General features: G+C 45.9%; 1 protein-coding gene and 1 long non-coding RNA gene across 4 annotated transcripts in view; one reads left to right on the top strand and one right to left on the bottom strand.

Annotated features, from left to right (window-relative positions):
* The window catches only part of ADCY9 (adenylate cyclase 9), an 85,951-nt gene extending 68,336 nt beyond the window's left edge, over positions 1–17,615 (bottom strand). For both annotated transcript variants that reach the window (XM_032703899.1, XM_032703900.1), the window contains exon 1: positions 15,742–17,615. In XM_032703899.1, the coding sequence (XP_032559790.1) occupies positions 15,742–17,440 (1,699 nt within the window). In that variant the 5' untranslated portion in view covers positions 17,441–17,615. The remainder of the gene's footprint in view (positions 1–15,741) is intronic.
* Positions 17,616–18,243: 628 nt separating this feature from the next.
* On the top strand, positions 18,244–22,386 carry LOC116794874. 2 transcript variants are annotated; one of them, XR_004359906.1, is made up of 4 exons: positions 18,244–18,509; positions 18,618–18,683; positions 19,748–19,846; positions 21,918–22,386. It is a non-coding gene; the product is annotated as an uncharacterized LOC116794874 (long non-coding RNA). The 2 variants fall into 2 exon arrangements; XR_004359905.1 differs by having other exon boundaries at positions 18,244–18,683; positions 21,918–22,385.
* The last annotated feature ends 218 nt before the right edge of the window (positions 22,387–22,604 follow it).

The following is a 22,604-nucleotide window of genomic DNA, read 5'->3' as shown; positions in this document are numbered from 1 at the left end:
CAATTCTCTTTCATTCAGTGTCCTGGACAAGTCAGACGATTCACAACACACACACACAAAAAAACCAACTCAAACCAACAACTTCAGTAAACCAGCCACAGCTCTATGCCAAATTATTCAAATTATTCAAAAAGAAGATTAAAATTCCTGTAATGCCATCCTGCTGAAACACTGCAGCGTTATTTGCAGCTGAGCTGTCAGGGAGCAATCCATGGCCACGGCCAGCTGTCCCCACCCCCTGGGAGGTGGGAGTTCCCTTCCCACAGGTGACAAATGCTGAAGCTCCAAGGGATGTTGGCTGGTCCAGACCTCACCTGCTCCGAGGCCAGACTCCCAAAGGTGTTCCCACAGAGCTCCTTAACTCCTGCTGGAGGTGTCGGTGTTCCCCCCACATTTGGTTCACATCTTTTTAGATGACGTTTCTTCTATTATTGAAACAAGTTACGAGATTTAAGGACTAGACAAAGAGACATTCCACAAAAAGTGCTTCACAGCAGCTTCCTGCAGATTTCAGCTTCTTGTAATCTCTTCCCCCGCACTGTCACCCAACATCCCTTTGATTTCCACTTCCCCACTGCCTCCCAGTTTTTCCAAATACCAGCACGAAATTCCTCCCTAATTTACTTCTTGAAGATACAAGCTAACGGGCAATTAAAAATACAAAAGAGAATTTAGGAATAACTGTTTTCTTTTAACAGCTTCCATCCCATTAAAATATTTTGCTGTTATAATGCCTACAGGGATTATCTCCAGTTGCAAGAGAACAAAGAAAACAAACACTGAAAAATTATCTAAATAAGCCACAGTATTTTGAGAAAAGTTACCATCGTGCTGTTGGACCTTGGAAACTTGCATCAAAATATGTGAGATATTGCTCAGAAGTCAGTTTTGCTCTTCAGTTCTATGGCTAGAAACCATAATAATACCAATGTCTGCAAGTACTGCCTTTTCTTTTTTACATCAGCAAATTGCATTGGTAACACTATTACAGCTCCCAGGACAAAGTCCACCACTGCCTCCACTTGTTTATGCTTTCAAACTATTAGCATACAAATATTAAAGTAAATAAAAAGGGGGGAATAAACTACAGCATTAACATATGATCAGCTACATGGAACTGTAAATAAAAACACAGAGTCATTTTTAATGGGGGGAACAACAACTACTGCTAAGTTTGTTTATAAAGGAGTCTGGTTCTCTTCCAAGTTTCACGTTCCAGCCTGAAAATAACTTCTTAAAACAGCTGTCAGGTTTTTTTGGGAGGAGGGAGAATGATCTACCAGCAAATACGACCTTTCTTCAGAGCACACAAGTTATCGTGGGTAATGGCTTGGGCTTCACTGAGAAAATTCAACTCCCTCCGTGGCTCCTAAAATCTGCAATCAAGAAGGAAAAGGAGCATCCAGAAAAAAAAAACGAACCTTCATGGAGAGCTCACGAAATAGAGAGACACCATTGTCTCCATGCTCTGAGACCACGGGAATTAATCATCTCCCACCGGGCCAAAAATCAGCTGTTCATTTTCCTTTCACTTAAGTTCTTCTAAACTCCCAATTTCTCACTCTAAACTCCCAATTAAGTACTCACTTAAACAGCTGTGGTAAGCAGCCTCTGTACCCAAACAGTCAAATATTAGCTGGATATGTTTACTGAATCAACCACTTCTACACCTGGCACAGGTAGAGGCTCTTCCACGTTTTAAAAGTCTTGGAATTTACTTTGGGGAGTGCAAAATAATAAAAAGTATCTTAGATTTAAGGCTGCTGCTGCTGCAGTATGGTCTTTCCATCTCCAACATCCAAAAAGCTCAGTTCTGGTAAATGAAGCAGCACAAATCACCCCAGATGTGAAGCAGCAGCAGAAAACTTTAGATCGTTAAAGAATCACTTCCTTCCAAAAATATGTCACTTAAATCCCCCCTCTCTCTTCTAGAACAAGCATAACATTGCATAAGAAAGGTAAATCATTATCTGTTTTGTATTAAAGAAAAAAAAAACTTACTGAAAAATATCGTTTCTAATGCTGCTGTGCTGACCCTGCAATCCTTCATCCTGTTTTTGGAACGACAGTGCCTGGCATCCCCACAGTCCCCCTTCTCTTCTCATTCTAATGTTTGAGTGCAGATTTAACTTTTTTAAGACTGCAAATTATTTTATGAAGGCCACAGTAAAAAGTGCAATTCTCCCCTATATGTCCCCTTATTTCAGCATGGGGTGAAAAATGCCATAGGTGGAAAATGTGGAACTGTGATGGGATATGAGAAAGGATTCCCATCTCAGCACAAAAAGAGTATCTGCAGAAAACAGTGACCAAGCCAGACATCATGTCCCATGGAACAATAATACTATTTTTATCTACTCACTATTTAGTCTATTTAACTCTCCTCCAGCAGCAAGCACCTGGATTTCTGGAGAAACCTCAAAATCAGCGTTTTGGGAAACACTGTCACCAAGACATTTAGCACAGTTTCTTATCAATAAATGAGCTCATGCCCCTGCCTCAGCACAGACCAGCACTTCATATCCCTCATCTGACCACAAAGACAATTTAGAAGTGAACACATGTGTGACTTCTTGGGATTTAAACCCGGTTTTAGGAACCCCAGAGTAGAATGTAGAGCAGAAATCTCAGTTACAGCAAGGCAACGCTTCGTCACCACCTCTTCAGGATGTGCCTGGTAAAGCTTCACATTAAAAAAACCTCACATTAGCAACTGTCAAACTTCACAGAGCAGGAAACCAAAGTCAGGTACTCCTGAGGTTTGTTAGAGGAGGCAGGAACACCACAAAACATAAACACCGAGACCCCCCCAACAACATCTCAAACTGGAGCGTGACTGGGGAGCACCCACCTCCTCTGGAGGTTATTGAATGGGCACGGCCAAAAAATGGTACATTCAGCCAAATATCTAGACAAAGGTTTTTTAGGAATGGGCTCCACAGGTAAAAATCAGGAGTTTATTAATTAGGAAAATAAAAGGACTCTATAGAGTTTTCAAACCAGGCACTTGGCTCACTCTCACCTCAGTATCCACGTACAAGTAACCCACCTTTAATGCACACAAGTTACTCAAATGCCTGCTGATCTTTCCAGTCCCTGTACTGTGCCCATGGGGTAGATTTTTATCGCCTGACAAGGGAGAGAGGAAATACTAGAGAGTAAAATTTCATCCCCCGTTTGTTACGGGTCAACTATATATTACTAAAGGAATAACTAAATGTATACAAATCAAGACATTTATTTTAGGCTTTCTTGAAAGCAAGAGGGTTTTTTCTTCAGTTTAGGGGACAGGGCAAAGTCACATCAGGAAATAAAAAAAAAAAAAAGGTCATAAAATGAGAACTGTTCCTTTGTCCTGCAAGGTTCTAACAGGCTCAGCCCCACTGGCTCCTCGGCACCTGAGAAGCCCAGGTAGCAGCACAGGCTGCTTAATTAATTCAGTACTGCTTCTTGTCCAAGAAGTGCCTCAGTAAATTAAGATCAAGGGATGAACCCTTTCAACGACCATGTGATACCAGCTACATTTCACTGGTTCATTTTCCATAAGGTTGTCCTCCAGTAGTCACTGCAGCAGAGCTGTAATGTTATATATGCACTGGAAGGACAATAAAAACTCTCATAAATACTGCTGGCCATCCTTCTTCTGACTCCAGAGTCTGTGTTTACAGCTGGAACTCCGTGTCCATTGCCCAGAGAAGCTGTGGCTGCCCCATCCCTGGAAGTTTTAGGGCCAGGTTGGACGGGGTTTGGAACAACCTGGTCTAGTAGGAGCTGTCCCTGCCCATAGCAGGGCAGTGGGATGGGTTGAGCTTTAAGGTCCTTTCCAACCATTCCATGATTCTCTGACTTTATACTGAATCACCTAAAACCAGCAGCAAACACTTTGAGAACACCATTTTGCTTTACTTGTATTTGTGAAAGTCACTGGCTGCTTTTAAAGTTGTCTTATTTAGATAAGCTATAGGCAGGCTCAGTGTAAATTAAATGCAGCTCCTGAATGGAGTGTTATGTATTTTCCTCACTCAGGCTGTTGTGTTACCATAATGTCCCAAAGATCACATTTAACACACACACAATCACATTATTTCCACAAATCAATAATTCTGCTGTTAAAACCAACTGGCTCTTCTTTAAAATTACACAATCATGAACGCAAACTTTAACAAGTGCCATTTGAATTCAGAGGATTTAGTGTTTAAAAAGCTGCCCCAAACACTGGTGGGTCATGGTCCAACTCCTGAGCTTACTAAGCAGTGCAAGAATTACCAAATCCTTTGCTCCAAAAGGGTTAGATAAATAACACACCGTCAGCATAATCCAACTGCAAAGCCTGGTCTGTAACAGCAGCAGCAGAACTCACACTAATTTATGACCATCTTGGCTGCACACTTGGTTATGGCTGATATCAGGCTCATACAACTCAAATCATAATCTAAGTCCCAAAATACATCTGTAATACAGTTTATTCAAATGTTTTGCAAATACACTGCTTCAAAGAAGCACTGGTGAGGGTGGAAGCCGAGCAGGCAAATATCCTAACTTGGAAAAACAAAATCTTAATCTGAATTTTAAGGCAACTTCCAACTTTGTCACCTCCTGAAATCTTGGAAAGAATTAAATGCATAACAGATGTACTCCATTTTAAATATAGCCACATCACGCACGCGTTTTTTTAGAAAACACTGTGCCTGCTCAAAAAATGCCTTCCTGTATGGGCTGATTCACTGTCAGCACCCAACCACGGACACAAAATCATCACTGACTCCGGCACAGCAAAGAGCCACGGCCAAACTGCCTCTGTCCCTGAGCAGGGATAAGCAACACAGCAAAATGGTCATCCCAGAGCTTCGGCAGGGCTGGGAAAACAGCTCCTTCCTCTCGCTGTCCTGGACCTTCACATCCTGGATGTCCTGAAGCTCCCACCTCCTGTTACCAACAGGTTGGTTTTAAGATGCTCCCCATGAAATGCAGGGAGCCAAGCAGAACATTTATTCAGAAGTGCCACCCAGCTGATGAACACGTAGCCATTCGTGCTGCAAGAATTAAACACGGTTTCCAAGCCGAATAAACACGGTTCAAGCATCTGATTACGGAGAAGTAACAGCCCGCGACGACAACTCAGAGTATTTTCACATAAAAAGCATCCTAAGGATGCACATAGTTACTGAAATGCTCTACATACACACATGTATATGGGGGAAAAGAGACTATTTATAAGGGCCTGGAGTGACAGGACAAGGGGCAATGGCTTCCCACTGGCACAGGGCAGGGTTAGATGGGATATTGGGAAGGAATTCTTCCCTGGGAGGGTGGGGAGGCCCTGGCACAGGTTGCCCAGAGAAGCTGTGGCTGCCCCTGGATCCCTGCAAGTGTCCAAGGCCAGGTTGGATGGGGCTTGGAGCAACCTGGGCTAGTGGAAGGTGCCCCTGCCCATGGCAGGGGTGGAAGGAGATGGGCTTTAAGGTCCCTTCCAACCCAAACCATTCCATGATTTTATGACTGAGCAGTTGTGGATGTGAGCAGGACACGCCGGAGTTGCTGTGAAGGGTCAGTGGCTGGGCTGAGCTCCTGTGAGTTCAGAGGGGTTTTGTGGTGTAAAATCTCATCTCCCAACTCAGTAGGTGAGAGAGCTGTGCTGGGGAGGAGGAAGAGGTTTGTGTGAATTCCCTGTACAAGAGTGAGTCTGATAAAGTGAGAATGGGGTGGAATGGGATGAGCTTTGAGGTCCCTCCCAACTCAAACCATTCCATGATTCTACGAACACAACAGCTTTATGTAACCAAGATTTTTGGACTTATTTGTGGAAAACTATTGCCAAATATCAAATTAAAGTATCTGACACAGGTAAGAAAATGTGACTTCAGTGAAGACTATCAGACCTTTGTTTACCCCTGTATCCACAGCAAATTCCAGTAGCAGCAAGGTTTCATAACCAAAGACATATATGTTACTTTAACATCCTCAGCAGAAAAATTCAGTTACTGATCGTTATGGATTCCAGAACCTCGGGTGAGGCACGGGGTGTGTGTGCTTCTCTTAAATGGTTTATTGGAATTATGAAACAACTTACAATAAATTTTCTCATCCTCACGTGGTATTTTTAAGAATGCTCTCTGGTTCTAGTTGATGCCACATTGCCAAGCAGCAACTGAAACATCAAATATGATTCATATTGTCTCATCAGTACCTTATAGGTACATGACAGAGAATCTCTTTCATAACCTGTATCTTAGTAGCAAGATCAGTCCCAAATAGGGAGTCAGCCAGAGCCAAACAAGTTCCTGGAATCCTGGAATGGTTTGAGTTGGAAGGGACCTCAAAGCTCTTCTCATTCCACCCCCTGCCATGGGCAGGGACACCTTCCACTAGCCCAGGTTGCTCCAAGCCCCACCCAACCTGGCCTTGGACACTTCCAGGGATGGGGCAGCCACAGCTTCTCTGGGCAAACTTGCCAGGGCTTTACCACCCTCCCAGCCAAGAATTCCTTCCCAGTATCCCATCTAACCCTGCCCTCAGTCAGTTTGAAGCCATTGCCCCTTGTCCTGTCACTCCAGGCCCTTATAAATAATCTCTCTTCATCTTTCCTGCAGAGTCCCCTCAGGTACTGGAAGGCTACAATCAGGTCACCCCAAAGCCTTCTCTTGTCCAGGCTGAACAATCCCAATTCCCCTAAGCCTCTCCTTGCAGGAGAGATGCTCCATCCCTCTAATCATCTTGGTGGCCTCCTCTGAACTCGCTCCAAGTAAGAACCAAGTTTTAAACACTGGAAATAGATGGGAAAGGTTACAAAAGCCTTGGATCAAAGCCTGATTATCTCCTGGTACAGTCACAGCACCAGGGTGTGTGACACAGCAGAGTCTCCATCTCCCTCCTGGAATCCTGTGGCTGTTTCTGAGGGCAGGCCCAACACAGACCTCCTGGAAACACGGACAGCATCCCGCTGTCCAAACAAAGGAAATTCAGAGCTAGCGTTGTACCTGGTCCCCTTGCAAATAATGCCCTTACAGGAACATTTCCTCGTTACATCCTGCCTGTGACACTGCTCCTGTCAGGCCCTGAGCACTTCCAAAAGATTTATCAGCTGGCCATTCGTCCAAGTCGGCCAGAGGTGAGAGACACTCAGCACCTACAGGACGGACTTCACGTGTCCGTTCAACACGAGTTAAGGAAGGCAAGAACCTGATTCCAAGAACTACTGGAAACAGCTATGGAAAAGCTTCCCAGCAGGGTCTTCTGAAAATGGCACACCAAAAATTAACATCCATTCCATCTATCAGGCACGTGCATCTAAGTCAAACACCAAAGCTGCACATTCAAAAACCGAAAGGATTCCATTTCTGACTCAAACATCCTTATTTATCCAATGAACATAAAGAATTAATATCAGAAGCAGAAGTTTTCCTACATTTCCTGTGGGCTGAGTCAATGTTTCATAGCATGTTTTATTTCAATTACAGACTTTTTTTTTTTTGTGGGGTGGAGTGTTTCTTGTAGGGTGCTTTTTTTCTTTTGCTTATTGTGCAGTTAAACACAGCCAACCAAACTATCACCATTTTGGCCCTTAAAACATAATTAATTGTTAATATTGGTAGTACTGTTTATCCATAGCTTTGCTTTCCACTTTTCCCTCTTCTCTCTGCTTAGAGGAAAGAAAAGAATTTTCCTATCAAGACCTACAAATTAATAACACCAGAAGGAAATTAAGTCTTTATAAATAGAAACAGCTGGATTTGGATGCTTTGGGACTCTCTTTGTGCATGGCCCCTCTGCTCCCCTTCCAGTGGCAGGACCTCTGGTTTAAGGAATCATGTGCCCAGCAGGAGCTCTGGGAATTCCAGCCCATGACGACATCCACACAAACAGATTTGAATTAACTTCAGCTGAAGGAAAAAAAAAATAAAAAAATCCAAAGGAAGCAAATTGCTCTTTCACTTGTAGATCATCAAGATGTTACTTTTCCTTTGTCTGCATGTTCCTGTGCATGTCAAGCAACAGGCAGAAGGAAAGATCCCATCACCAGGCTTGTGGACTTTATTCCGCCAGTTCCTCTGCACTGTGCCAATTTTGGAGATTTTATAAACAATGCTATTTTATGACAATAACGTGATTTCTAAATTTACCAAGTCATGTTGCAGAGAACAGTTTTAGACGTGCAACAAGAGGAACAGCAAGTGCTATCAGTGAAGTAAAGACTTGCAATATACTCGTTATTTATGTGTTTTGCCAAGAATTCCCACAGTAAGTTACTGTAACAACTACAAACCCAAAAAATTTACAGGCAGTTGTGAGGGACATTTTGATCCTCAGGGATGCAGGCTGAAGAAATACATCCAGAACGTTTAGTCCCTTCACAAAGAAATTTCAGAGCCACGAAAAAAATACCAATCCCCAAAGCCATATATCTTGCAGGCTTATTGCTCAAGGTTAAAACATTTTCGGGAGGGGGAAATGAAAGAAAGTATTAATTTGTTGAAAACAATTTGGCTTGTAAGGGCAGTGAAGATCTCTGGGGCAGTCCAATCCTGACAAATGCCTCTCCAGAACCACCTAACCAGCCAAATCTGTCCTGCTGCCCAAGACAACCTGTGCCCAAACATGACCTTTGGGGAAAGAACGAGCTGTAACGCCCTGGTACATCCCCATCCCTGCTTCTTTTCCAACTGCCACTGGGTATTTTCACAGATTATTACTTGGAAGCAAGCAGCTACACTTTCAAACCCTGCATGGCTCCTCTTTAAATCGAGTTTCAACAATCCCCTCCCTCAAACCTATGAAAGAGCCATCACAATAATGCAAACTTACATAACAGAACCTGTTAAAATGTGTTAATGAGGCTATATTGACTAGCTGGCTTCTTTGCAAGAGCAACTCCCACTGGAAGTTAAAAATCTAAAAACTAGGAAATTTTTTTTCTTCTTCTTTTCTTTTCAAAGGACAGAAATGAGACTGAAATCACCTAAAAATAGCTGAGAATTTTCAAGTGTCAGCTGTAACATAAAGAGGAATGGCTGTCTCTCCTTCCAGAGCCAGGATGGATGGAGTGAGCTTGTGATTCAGGATCAAGACAGAGAGCTTACACACAAACTGTAGATGGTAGGAAATAATCCTAATTTCCTAATTTTAATAATATTCCAGGATAATCTACAGCAACTTGAAACCCAGTGAAATCGTACTTTGTTTAAAAGTGGTGAATGTAAATTCTTATATCCTTTGCCTGCCAGAAGGAAAAGTGAAGTACATATTGTGAAATAACTGCAAAAAAAAATGTTTTAAACAACCCATTCAAATCATGCATCCTCCTCATGACAGAAGATGAATATAAACTATGTGTCTTTGACTTTGCTTTGCCTTTTCCATCAATCTTTTTTCCCCAAAAAGCCACCATGTCAAGGCTTTTATTTATAGAAGACATTCTCTTGCATTTAAACAGTTTCCTATCTCTGAAGACTTACTGAAGCAAACAGGGAGAAGACAGCTCAGATTTGTAATTTGTAGGGTACCTGTGGACACGGCAGCACCAAGGTTTGGGGCAGCCAGATAGAAATCCAGGTGAGAAACACTGCAGATGGCAACCCCAGAATGCAGCAGAAGCCACGGTGTCCCTCTGGGATCACAGGATCCCGGATTTCAGCGCTCACCTTTCCCACATTCTGGGATGCAGCTCCGCTCTGGCCCCGCTCACTTCAACTCTTGCAGGATGTAAATGTTTGAGGTCTATTGAAACTGTTCCTCCACTCCCCAGGGCTCAGACAGGGCTTGAACAGGCAGAGCTGCAACACTTCACCACCAGCCCCGCAGCACTGCCTTGACTTTCTCGTTAATTAGTGTCAGGGCACGACAAATTAAACCAGAGCCCACGTTGTTAAATGGAGTGTATGGTCAGGGTCAAGCTCCATCTCCTTCAAAGGGAAGAACCTTATACAGATTCTAACTATGCTTATAAATTTTTTTTCACTGGGTCCAGTCAAATTAGCCCTTAAGTATGACACAGAGAACTCAAAGTCTCAAACACTGTCCAAGTTTCTTGTAAATAATAAAAACAGCTGAAGTGTGAGTAATTTTTTAATTGAGATATTTTTCTACTTGGTCTTCAACAAATCAAGTCATGAGCAACTCAAGAAATCTTCTTCACAATTTGGAGAAATTGTGACCTTCCTGCCCAGGCCTGGCAGCAAGCTGAGCAGTACCTGCACACATACACGGGTTTACTTACAGAAAGTTATCACTGCATTGTCAAATATTTAGAAAGCTCAACAATCACTAGGTTAAGGTACTTAACTACAAAGTTCTTTCTTTTGTTTATAGCTATGAAAGACATCTTCACTGGGTAATGACTTGACAAGAACCTGGTTGAGCAACTATATTCACTATTTACCTCCTTTTTTTCTTGCTATTACATGGTAAAATTACAGATCATGTCAAAATGTTCCATCAGTGCAGAATTTGCTTCTCCCTGGCAATATGCCTTCATGCAAATTACCTCTAATTATAATTCTTTATCTGTCACCATGCACTTTTCATTTTTGAAATACAGGAGTGAAGTCAACTTGTATATGATACCTTCTCTTCAGTCTCACACATAAGATCATGAACCACTGCCTCAACAAGAAGTTAACAGGTCAGATTATGCAGAACTGATAAAACTGACTGGTCGCTAAAATTTTCTGTCACTGTCAGCATGTGGAATTCTGTTTGGGGGAAAATGGAAATACATATACATGCTTAATCCATTACCACTTAAAAAAATGGACATTTGTTCTATCTATTTCTGCCTGTCTGATTAATATCAGAACACGTGAAATCCACAATTATAATGTCTGCCACAGAAAAAGCCTGTATCTTAAGGTTTACATTTATGGAACATGATGAAACTAGAGGATGGACAGAAAGACCTGCACAGCAGCTGGCAAGACCCTTAACCCCCCTTATTCATCCCAAAACCCTCCCTGGTCAGAGACTAAAGCTGCTCTCAGCCCCAGAGTTGAATGCATGAAGAGCTCTGCAGAGCCGTCCTGCTGGCACGAGCACAGACCTTCTAGATTTACACTGTGCCCAGCAGGCTGGGCTCAAAAAGCCAAGGAAAACTTTCATCTGATCTTTCCTCTACCTATGAACTTCCAGAAGCACATGACAGCTACAGGTCCCCTGGGTACAGGGCTGGTAAAGGACACAGAAACAGGGCAGGCAGAGATTTCACTGCCATCGGGGGGTGATCGTGGTCTCCCCTGATCTGCTGCAGAGGGGAAGAAAGGAAATAAAATCCAATGACTTATCTCTTCCCAACCTTACCCAAGACTTTTGTCTTTCAGGAACACCCATGCAGTGCCCCCTGTAACCCAAACATGAAGCAGCAGCAGAGTATCAAGTGACCAAGCAGTGCTGTATCCCGTGTGCCACGGGAAAAGCGTCCCACGGGTCACAGGTTGCCATCCTGTAAGGAGCCAGGCTATTTATGGAGTAAAAGGCTTCAGTATAGAGCAAAATGGTGACTTTTGTAACTAATTTACTAAAGAAATGCTTAAAATTAAAGGAAACATGGAGAACAGTGAAAGACAACACATCGAGCTGGAGATCTTTCATAACCTTTATCAGGAACCAGTGACCACAGGTGAGTTTTCCTGCAGTAAGTGCTGTAAAAGCCAACCTTCCTCTGCCACCAGGCACAGCTCAGCCAGGTGATGGGAGAGCACAAAGATCCCTTTGCTTTTTTCCACGACGAAATAAGGGACAAAACCCGAGAGAAAAGCGTGGCTACATCGTGTCAAGGGCTCCTAACAGAAACACAGCAGCAAAGCCACTCCTCGAGGCAAACTGAACAAGATGTCTGGCTGCAGAAAGTTCGGGAATTATTTAGAGGATCAGTGAACATAGAGAGGCCCCAAATGAAATGGTGGTTCTGCTGTGCTATGCTCTATAAACGCAGAGAAAGCATTCTTGCCTCAACGTGCTTATGTATTTTGAGCACTCAAAAAACAAGATGCTGGTGACCCTGGTATTTCTGGAAGAGTTGCTGGCTGGTAAATAGCAATATTGTGACCTCCCAAGTAACAAGAAAGAGAAAGGCAAACAACCAAGAACAGAGAAAAACAAAAATATTTCCATGAGCAGAACTTTTTATATCCCAAGAGGAGATATCTGTCTCCAGAGCTCAAAAGGGACACATTAACCTGTGCTATGAGACTTCAATAAATTTATTTGCTAGGAAGCTCAGCAAGCAAACAGAAAAAGTGAATTGTCTCAAATCCTACAGCAAAATTATTATGGAAAATAAAATTGAACTGATGGCTGGGGTTTATCTGTGTCCCTCAAAAAATCAGTGCAACACTGTTCTTCTGTGCTCCCCTCACATCCAAGGGGATCAGGTGCTGTGAAAACAGAGGCCCACCAGAAAAAGGGGAAAATACTGTAAGGCATCACTGGCTTGCTCTTTGTTGGTTTATTTTAGACACCATCTACTTAATTCCAAAGTCAGAAACAGGAGGGAACATACGAGGGCCCCACTCTTGCACTAAGGAGCCAAGGAAGCAAAGGATGAAGAAAAGATATTCCCATCCTAAGATTTCAGTGAACCACAAAACAGGAAGAGAAATTTAGTTTTGCCTGGTCTACTCCAATAAACCAGGCGAGCAGCACTGGGACAATCTGGGGTACATCCACCTGAGTATTCCCAACGGAACGGGGAGCAGGGTTTGGAAGCAGTTTGCCCAATCCACTCCTCCTCAGCCCGCTTTGGTGCCCACTGGAGAGCTGTACCTGGGTTCCTGCCGGGTGAGCCGAGCCAGAGGACTCGCTCCAGGGGCACAGCTGATGTGCTCCAACCACAAAGGTGCTTTTGTTCCGAGACCATCCAGAAGCAGCGTCAGGCTGGAGTCCTGAAGGGTGACACGGACACCGCGGCCTCGGCACCTCCCAGTTCGCTCTGGGAAGAGTTTGCTTGCCCTTGTTGACTCAGCCTCACAAAGGTACCACGACTGCTGCGGCAGCTCAGACAATTAAGAGATAATATACTAGATATACAACGTAAAAAATAGGATATAATTAAGATACCAGAGGTTGAAAGGAAGCTGAGAAGTGAAGCACCAGCAGGGAAACAAAGCTTATGGCTGTTATCTCCGCAGCATTTTTATACTTGAAGAAAGTATGAGGTATGACATAATTAAACAACCACAACAAACTTCCTCTTCTCTATCACTACTATCAACAGATTCTCAGGGAAAATAGTAAAGCAAAGCTTCCTAACAGCACCTCCATTCACAGAACCGAGCAGGTGCTTGGCAGAGAACAATTAATTAACAAGTGAAATCTCAGTCTCCCTTGTTAAGTCTCAGAGCTGCTCCCTAACAAAACCCTCTCCTGCAGCAGGTCCCAGACACCAGCCTGTGGCACTGCTCTTCAGTGGCTTTTATCACTGCCTTTTTTTTTTCCCCTGATGGCATTTACCTACCAGCTGAGTAATCTGGCTGTGGAACAAAGTTCTGAGGAAACAAGAAGAATGGGCAACTCAGCAGCACCCTCCATGTGCCCCTGAAAATCTGGGCATCAGAGGGAAAGGAGCTACAAACCTGTGGATAAAGATGGTCACAGCAGAGGTGTGCTTGGTTTAGAAGTACAGATAGATTCTGATTTCTAAAACTGTGTAAGACATTGGTAAGAAATGGAAGCTAATTATAGTGCCACAACAAAACATAGAAGGGAAATGGGGAAGAAAAAAAAAAACCCAACCCATATTCCTTGTTAAAGTAATTCTTACCACATGCTCCAGCTGCTTTCATAGCTACATTTCAGGGTAAGGAGAGACCATTAAATGTCAGTCCACAAAGCAAACTTCATCTTATCTAGACTGCATTTCAGTTTGTCCATCTGTATTGCCCTGGCTGAAGCAGGAGCTGTGAAAGGCACTCAGAGCTGCAAAATCCAAACCACTGTACTGAGGAGGCACAGCAGCCTGTGCCCTCTCATGATAAACATAACCAAGGACAGAAGTCTGAGAAATACCATGAAAAATCACTCCTGGCATGGGGTATAATTGCTCTACACTGTGCTCTTGTGATCTCCTAGAAAATATAAACAAATAAATAAGAATATTTAAGAGCAGTACTGTCAGTCTCCACAACTAAGTTCATGTCATTTTGGGATTAATATCAAGTATAGTGATAAACACAGCAAAAATACTGAATTTCATTTGTTGCTACAACACGGCCTTCACACTGCATCTGGCTGCAAAGGTGCATGGAGGAGGGAAATATCACAGGGATGTTTATCTACAACCTATTCAATGTATTTTCAGCAGAACAGCAAAATTCATCTTAGAGTAACAGGGAGATCACGTCTGATCCCCATCTTCTTGAAAGCACACTCCCACTGACACACATCAGCGTCAACAGTTTTCAAAGAAATTAACTGAATTTGTATTTTTAGAAGCTAAACAGAAAGCCAAAGCCCAGGGACACACATCTGCTTCAATCCTATGGCTTCCAGCCACCAATGTCACTGTGGATCTCGTTGCTCCCCGTGAGCCTTCCTCTGCAGCCCCGTTGCCATCTGCCTGTGGACAGCCAGCTCACCAAAAATAAGTTTTTGTGTCACAGCAGAACAAGCACCTGCCAGGGGCGAGTGGCTGCCACTGCTGCTGCCACTGCTCTGCAGTGCTCTCCCCATGTCCTTACTCACTGACCTTTCCACAACCAGCCCGGCCTCCTCTGTGTTTGTTGCAACAAATACCTCCTTCCTCCATCACAACGCCTGCCTATGACTCCTTCGGGTTCTTTCACTCGGTTTTCCATGCTTACTTCAAAAAAATGGGTACTTTTAGACACAGAGACAGCATAGAAGGGTTTGTCACATATTCCACTCCCATTTTGGTCCATCTGCTCCCCACTTTGGGGAGCTCCCCACTGCAGACAATCATCTCTCTGTGAGACAAAGGCACAGAACCAAAGAGACAGAGCTTTGACAAAAGAGACAATTAAACCCTCAGCGTGTACAACCCTCCTGCACACGCCTCCAAGTGCTGCTAGAAAGCAGCCAAGGGTTTCACTTCAAAATGAACACTGCAGAAAAATGAAAATCGGACCCTTAGCCAAGGGGAACCAAAGGATCCCTCATTTTCTTCTCCAAATGGCAAATCTGCAGTTTCATCCCCAAATCCTTCAAGCTGCAGAAAGGAGAGCATCTGCCAGCTCACTGAGCCACCTGAGTAACTTTTTCCAGCCTAACTCCGAACTGCAACAACTTGCCATATCAAACTGCCAAATCTACAGTGCTCATTTCTTTCTGTGAATCCAGCTGTCATTTTTCCCAAATGCCTTCGCAGTCCCAACTCTCCAGATGCCAGAAAAACCTTTTCACAGATATACATAATTTTGCAAAACACATATGCTCTTTGTATGGCACATGAAGTCAATTAACAAGTTTACTTACTGAGTTAAAGGATGACACACAACAGTAAAACAAAAACCTCTTGCAGACAGCAAACACACGAACCTTCTCATCCCTACGAGGTGACTCTCACAAGGAGTGCTGAGTCTTAAAGCCCGTTTTGAGTACCCCAGATATTTCACACTTATCTCTGTGGCACTTTTTATTCTGTAATTACCACGGTGCCTGTGATCACCAGCACGGGGAGTTAAATGTAAAACACGTTCAGTTTGCTGGTCAGCAAGCACAGAGCAGGCACCGGGGCAACTATTTTCTCTCCTAAAAGAAAAACAAGCACAAATTAAAAGCACTAAGAGCACGTACCTTTCAACTGGTCAGCTACCACGCTCTGACCAACGCGCTCAATCACCTTCCCATCCTCCATTTCATAACGATCATCCAAATATTTGGCAGTAGCTTCTGAAATATGGACCTTCCCAGCCACCCCGAGCTGCTCCATCAGATTGGCCAGATTGACATCGTTGGACCACACGTCGAACTTGAACCTCCTCATCCCCAAAATGCCACACAGGACCGTCCCAGTGTGAACACCGACTCTCATGTTCACCATTTCTTTCTTCTCCTGGCAGAACTGCTCGATGGCCCTGATCATGCCCAAGCCCATCTCGATGCAGCAGTACGCGTGATCCGGCCGGGGCTCGGGGCAGCCGGCCACGCAGTAGTAACAGTCCCCCAAAGTGCTGATCTTCTCACATTTAGTGTCCTCACACAGACGGTCAAAGCGCCCGAAGAGGTCGTTCAGGAGTCCCACCAGCGCGTGGGCTGATTTGTTGGCGCTCATTTTCGTGAAGCCGACGATATCTGCGAACAAAATGCTCACTTGCTCTATCTGCTGCATTTTAAAGGGACGGAATATTATGGGGGTTTTCTGTATGGAGGGCTTCTTCTTCCTGTTTTTGGGGCTTGAGGTGGAATGACGTTTGATGGAGTTTTCACTTTCATCATCACCCTGCTTCATTAAGTCATCGGCTATTATTCTTGGCATAACAGAATGAATCATCCTCTCTTTCAGGGCTTTTTCCACTTCCAAGTCTTTTCCATGCATGATGGATTGCCCCACTTTCAGGAATGTGCTTCTCGATCTGACTTCGGACATGATAAATAAATGAATGCCAATGGCATGGATGCAGATGTGCAGGAAGGCTTTACTCAGGAGCTCCCAGTAAACCGCGCCGGCTCCGAGAGGTGTGAAACAGTTCTCGTTGCGGAAGTGATAACCAAAGGTCTCAAACAGGACCGAGTAGGACAGTCCCAGAAACAAGCTTAAATACAGGGGTAAGTGCATCACCGTGTAAAGCAACAAGAGCACTTCGATACACATAGAAAAACTGCCCACTTGAGAAAGACAAGTGTCTGCGGGATCTGCCGGGGGAGTCCGATTGGACATGTCACCACTTCCTGAGACAGGCTTCAGAGCCTGGAACTGCGGAGCGAGGGTCAGAGCAAACACCAGGAGGGTGAGTATCAGCGAAGTCCAGACGTAATGGCGGGCGTAGGTCTTAGTGAAAGTGAACACAAAAAAAGCTACACATACCAGGAGGAAGCACAGAGCCGGCACCATGAAAACAATCTGTTTCTCTCTCATGTGTACGCCGAAGTAGATGCCCCAGAGCAGGCAGGCCACGCCGATGTAGAAGAGGGCATAGCGAAACCTGCGCTGGGTCTGCGGGAAGCATCTCTCCATGCAAGCCTCCTCCAGGTTGTTGGAGTCGAACTTGGGGTTCCACCACTTGGAAGAGGCCCTCTCGAAGAGCTGCGGCAGCTTCTTCGGCCGGCGGAGGCCGGAGCCACTGCCGCCGGCTCCGCCGGCTCGGCGGGTGCCCCCCGACTCCCCCGAGCTGCAGCTGGAGGAGATGCTGTACTTGCAGTGCTTGGAAGAGGAGCAGCCCTGGTGCTGCTTGGGGTTGATTTTCACCGTCACGCTGTTGCTGTCCCCGCTGGAGTCGCAGCTCACCTCGGTGCTGTGGTGATGCAGCAGCTGCTGGTGCGGTGGGGAAGCCATGTTGTCAATTCCTCCTCAAGAGCCCGCGACGGAGTTGGGTCTCAGGGGCTGCCGAAGCCACCGGGCTCCTCGCAGAGTCGCCTCTAGTCTCCCCCGGTCCTCGCCGCGGAGGGGCGGCCGGGCAGCGCCGCGGCGTTCGGCCGCTCGCCGGGCTCCGCACACAGCGCGCCGTGGCAGCCCCGCATAGTCCCCTCGCCTGGGCCGGGGCTGCCGCCGCCCGCCGCTGGCCCCGCTCCCCCGCAGCCCTCCCGAGGCGCGGGCCGGGCGGGCCGCTGGCTCAGCCCCGCGGGGGGGACGCCGGGCCCCCGCCGGGAGGGGACCGCTCCTCCATGTCGGTGCAGCTGCCCCGCCGCTTCCTCCCCTCACGGCCGCCGACAAGGGGCCGCCTCCCGCCCTCAACCGCCCGCCCAGCCGGGACGGCAGCGGCGACCGCTCCCCTGCGCTCCGCCCGCCCGCCTGTCTGAGGGAGGAAGGGGAGCACTGGGACGCGCTCAGGCGGCCGCCACCATCTTCCCCGCGGCGCGGGGGGGGCGCGGGGGGGCTGCGGGAGCGCGCCCCCGCTCGCCAATAGGGCGCGGCGGTGCGGCGGGAGCGCGCGCCCCCCCCCTCCCAGACTTCCCGCCCCAGCGCGAGGGGCGCGGCGGGAGCGGGGAACGGTCGCCTCAGGGAGGGACGCGCGCGATGGCGGTGGGACCGTCCGTGAGGGAGCGGCGGGACAGCGAGGGGTGGCAGGAGGCGCGCGGGCCCCTCAGCGGGGACAGCCCTCAGCGAGGGGCCGGGTGCGGGGTTCCCGGGCTGCCCCCGCCACCGCCCTCCCCTCCGGCTGACACTTGTCGTGCGCAGACAACACGCGCTGTACCAAACAATTCAGCCCGAGCCCTGCTGCAAACTCGCCGCGTTATTTTTCTCCTCCGCTTGTTTATGGCTGACGCTATCTCCCTGCACCGCTCCCTCGGTTTCATTATCTCTGCTCGCAGATGGCCCGTGGCTTTCCCTCCTTCGCGGGGTTTCTGCTCGTGGTACAGCTCCATCTCCCCCTCCCAGCTCTGTCCCTCACCCTGGCTCACAGGTGATGCTCCCAAATTGGTCCCACCTCGTCCCTCTCAGCCCCTCAGCTCCAGCCCCAGTTCTTCCTGCTGTGGCTTCTGCTTCCCTGAATCCCATTTACGGGTTCCAGGTGAGCCTTTCCAGAAAAGCACTTCACTCCAGCAGTCCTGCGTTCTGCAGTGCCTCTTCCCAAGCAGTAAGTCCCTTCTCTTCTGAAGACCGCACCATTCCATAAAATAAATCCAAAGGCACCCTGGCTTGTACCAGTAATATTGTGGCCAGCAGGACCAGGGCAGTGCTGTGCACTGCTGAGGCCCCTCCAATCCTTGGGACAGTTCTGGGCTCCTCACGACTTGGGCTGGAACGTGTCTGGAGAAGGGAACAGACCTGGGAAAGGGTCTGGAGCACCAGGAGCAGCTGAGGGAGCTGGGGGGGCTCAGCCTGGAGAAAAGGAGGCTCAGGGGGGACCTTCTGGCTCTGCAACTCCCTGACAGGAGGGGGGAGCCAGGGGGGGTCAGGCTCTGCTCCCAGGGAACAAGGGACAGGATGAAAGAGCCTCAAGTTATGCCAGGGGAGGTTTGGATTGGATATTGGGGAAATTTCTTTCCAGAAAGGGTTATTAGACATTGGAAGGGCTGCCCAGGGCAGTGGTGGAGTCACCATCCCTGGAAATGTTCAAAAAACAAGTGGACGTGGCATTTCGTGGTATGGCTTAGTGGGCATGGTGGTGTTGGGTCGAAGACTGGACTCGGTGGTCTTGCAGGTCTTTTCCAACCATAATGATCTTTTTCAAAATCATAATAGAAATCCTTGGCCACACAGTTACTGAAACTGAAACCTGCCTTTTTTTCCCCTCTCCTTTGTAAAGATGCTTCTTCTCCCCTTAACCATGCCGTAACACATGTTTTTACTAATACTATTTTGAGGAAATTTTTATTTCCTGACATGCTCAATACCAAAATAATCTATAATAAAAATTTCCAATCAGTAGCAGTACTTGTTCTGGTTTTGCTATGACACAGTTGTCTCTTGGATTCCAGCTAATGGCTCAGCTGATCAATATTTTATAGTGACTGCTGCTTTCCATGCGGCTCTTACATAAACACTGTTGGGAGGAGAGAAATCCCTGAGCTGACAGAGCAGAAAAGGCAGGATGGCCTCCTGGGCTTGCTATTAATTGATAAATTTACTAAAAGTTCTGTCCAACTTTTTTATTGATTCATCTTAATGTACTTTAAGTTACGTTTTTACTTCATAAAGGATGATGAATTTATTAATCTGAAGGATTAAAGAAGTGCTACAACTTCAAGGATTCAGAGACGTGGTGGAAAAAGTGACCTCATTGGCAAAGACTTTAAGGTAAAACTATGTGTGTTTTTTCACTTTGTTATGTAAACCTGTAAGATTTTTGTTGTTGTAGAAATCGTGTGATTTGAACTTTTGAGATTTAAGAGGTACGGAAATTTCAGCATAGATTTTTATAGGCTTTTTAAATGATGGTTTTGTCTATTATTATTGCTTTTGAGTTCAACTGCCAGTCTGGGTCAGCTCCATTTCCCAGGAACTAGAAAGAACTAAAATATGGTGGAGGACAGAAAATAGTTTAAGCCACTATTATTTCTAAGCAAGGATGTTGTTGAGAAGAACATCAGGGTCCATTTCCCTCCAGCTGAAGATGTGTGTGTTCCCTCTGGTATCAACAAAGTCGTGACTTCACTCAGTTCCTTTGGTCCAGGGTGATTGAGAATATACAAGCAGTAAATAAGTAAAATATTACTTGCCTGGAGTGTAGTGAAATTTGAGGCCTTTAAAATTACTGAAACTAGCTTGGCTGGGCTTCAGTTTTCACCTGAGATGAGGATGAGGATGGGAATGGCTCCTTCATTCCAAATGAAGCTGTTGTGTGTGTGCAGCCGTGGTGAGCGCAGGGAGAAGGAGGTTCAGGTGTGTGTCCTGCCCAGAGGGAGCTCAGGTGCACGAGTGTGCTCACACAGTCCAGGGAGAGATGCCACTCATACAGAATTCCCTGTGTGCACTTAGAAGAATCCAGCATCTTTTGGACATGGACCAACGTGTGTGCAGGAGGAGGAGGAGGAGGACAGGCAAGAGCAAAGCTCAGCGAGAAGCAAGAGAAGTGTATCTTGTTCCCCCTGTGCTCAATAAAGCGGGACTTTGTATGTCTTAGAATAAACAGAATCACATCAAAGATATGGCTACATCACAAGTTTTCACTGAGTGACCCACATGATCCCAAATTTTGTCTGGGCTACTAGTCAGAGACAGCTTTTGATCTCTGCTAATGAAGTAGTTCCTCTTTCCCAGCTGGTTCGAAGGAGGTGAAGTGGGATGGAAGGAGACATCTGACTTGTCAAACCCTGCTTTGGTGAGCTTCACATCGGATTTTGAGGTTGTTCAGAATCCTTGCTCCCCAGGGAAGTTCCCATTACTGACTCACAGAGTCCTATCCTGGTCCTCCTCTTGATCTTTGGATGGAACAGATGCCCAACACTTACTGGCCCAGCCATTCTCCGACTTCCCCTCTCATTATCAAGTGAGAGGGCATGTGGAACACTGTGGAAACACACTCTGTTTCCATTGTTGGGAACCAGTTGTCTTGTCTTCATTTTTTCATTAGCTCTGTTCTGGCTGGGACAGACCTAATGCTGTCTCCTGAAAGACTGAATTTTTAACTTGACTTTGCTTTTATCGTGATTTTTTTTTTCTCTGTTGAACTCAAGAATAAATACATATAAGCAGCAAACAAGAAATGCCAGTGATGCTTGGATTTACATCAAGCGTGAGTAAGGTTTGTTTTAGAGGGCAAGAAGTGGTTTGAAGTTGTATCCATTATTACCCCCCGCCACCTTCTGGTTGTTTTTATCCAGGAGGAGTTTAACCCCACACTATTAGATAATACAGGCAGTATTATATTCCCCTCTAAGGCAGTGCCTCAGGGGGTAATGTCTGTAGCTTTCTTCAAGGAAGAGGCTTCCTTCGAATCACTTTCTTAGCAACCACACTGAGCACATCCTGGTAGTGCTGGGAGCATCCACACAGTCTGGATTTTGAGTCTTGGGTTCCTTCTGGCCTGGGTTGTGCTGGTCTCCTGTGGAGAATTCTGGCCACCCTTCCAAAGTACTCTGTGACTGGTTTCCTTTCGCAAAGGCTGGTTAGAAGAGATACTTTACAGAGCAGTAGCTGGGCAAATACAAATCCTACTTGCAGAGTTCTCTTAGCTTCATGCCACTAATATACATATTTAGTCTAGAGAACTGAGTTTACTTCTCCTCTCAGAGGCACAGCTTTGTCAGCTCTAATGATGAGCTCTTGCTTGACGTTCATAATATGTACTTCGCCGCTTATCTGATGGAGCCACACGGAGTTATTTAGGGGGTTCTGAAATGTGACAACCCACATGATGCTTTTTTAGACTTCACAAACCGCCTTCACGAGGCAGAAGAATATGACATGGGAACGGCTGGCTGGAACAACGGCGTGTCTTAATGCCAGCGTGGTTGGTGGAGCTGGGGAGGAGGAATGCTATTAAGAAGTTTGCAGCTTTTATTGTGTGCTGTCAAAGGAAAACTTGCAGCCTGAAAGAACAGGCGTCATGGACTATTGATCCTGTCTGGAAACAGAATAAATATTGGAGGCAAATATGTTAAAGTCTGTTTTGACCATCACACAGACTCAAGGGAGACAGCTTGGATGCCCCGTTGCCTCCTTTCTTACCTTAATAAATGGCAACATCTCACTTTCTTACAAACTTCTCTGTCTTCATCCTTGTGGACATGTGCAGCATTCATTGCAAGCTTTGTTTTGAATCCTGGTAACCTCTAGGTGAAAGAACTCGTTAAAAAAACCAAAACCCACCAGATTTTCTGACTTCTGTTCACAGATTAACAGGCAAACATTAGAAAATATTGTGAAACATTGTTCCTGCTCCATGGTTTTTAAAATTATTCAAGTATCACAGTGCTTATCTCATTTTTCCATAGCAGAAGAGCACAAGGATTACCTTTGACATCTTTTCCATACGAAGCCACGGAAGCTGAGTAAGTGGGTGGTGTGTTCTTCTCACTTCCTCACAGTGGCCAGGTTGGTTTTGTGCTGTGTA

This window comes from Chiroxiphia lanceolata, chromosome 16 (genome assembly GCF_009829145.1).
Source record: "Chiroxiphia lanceolata isolate bChiLan1 chromosome 16, bChiLan1.pri, whole genome shotgun sequence".
NCBI lineage: Eukaryota > Metazoa > Chordata > Aves > Passeriformes > Pipridae > Chiroxiphia > Chiroxiphia lanceolata.
The sequence above is the reverse complement of the archived record's forward strand: the minus strand, read 5'-3'. Positions and strand labels throughout refer to the sequence as shown.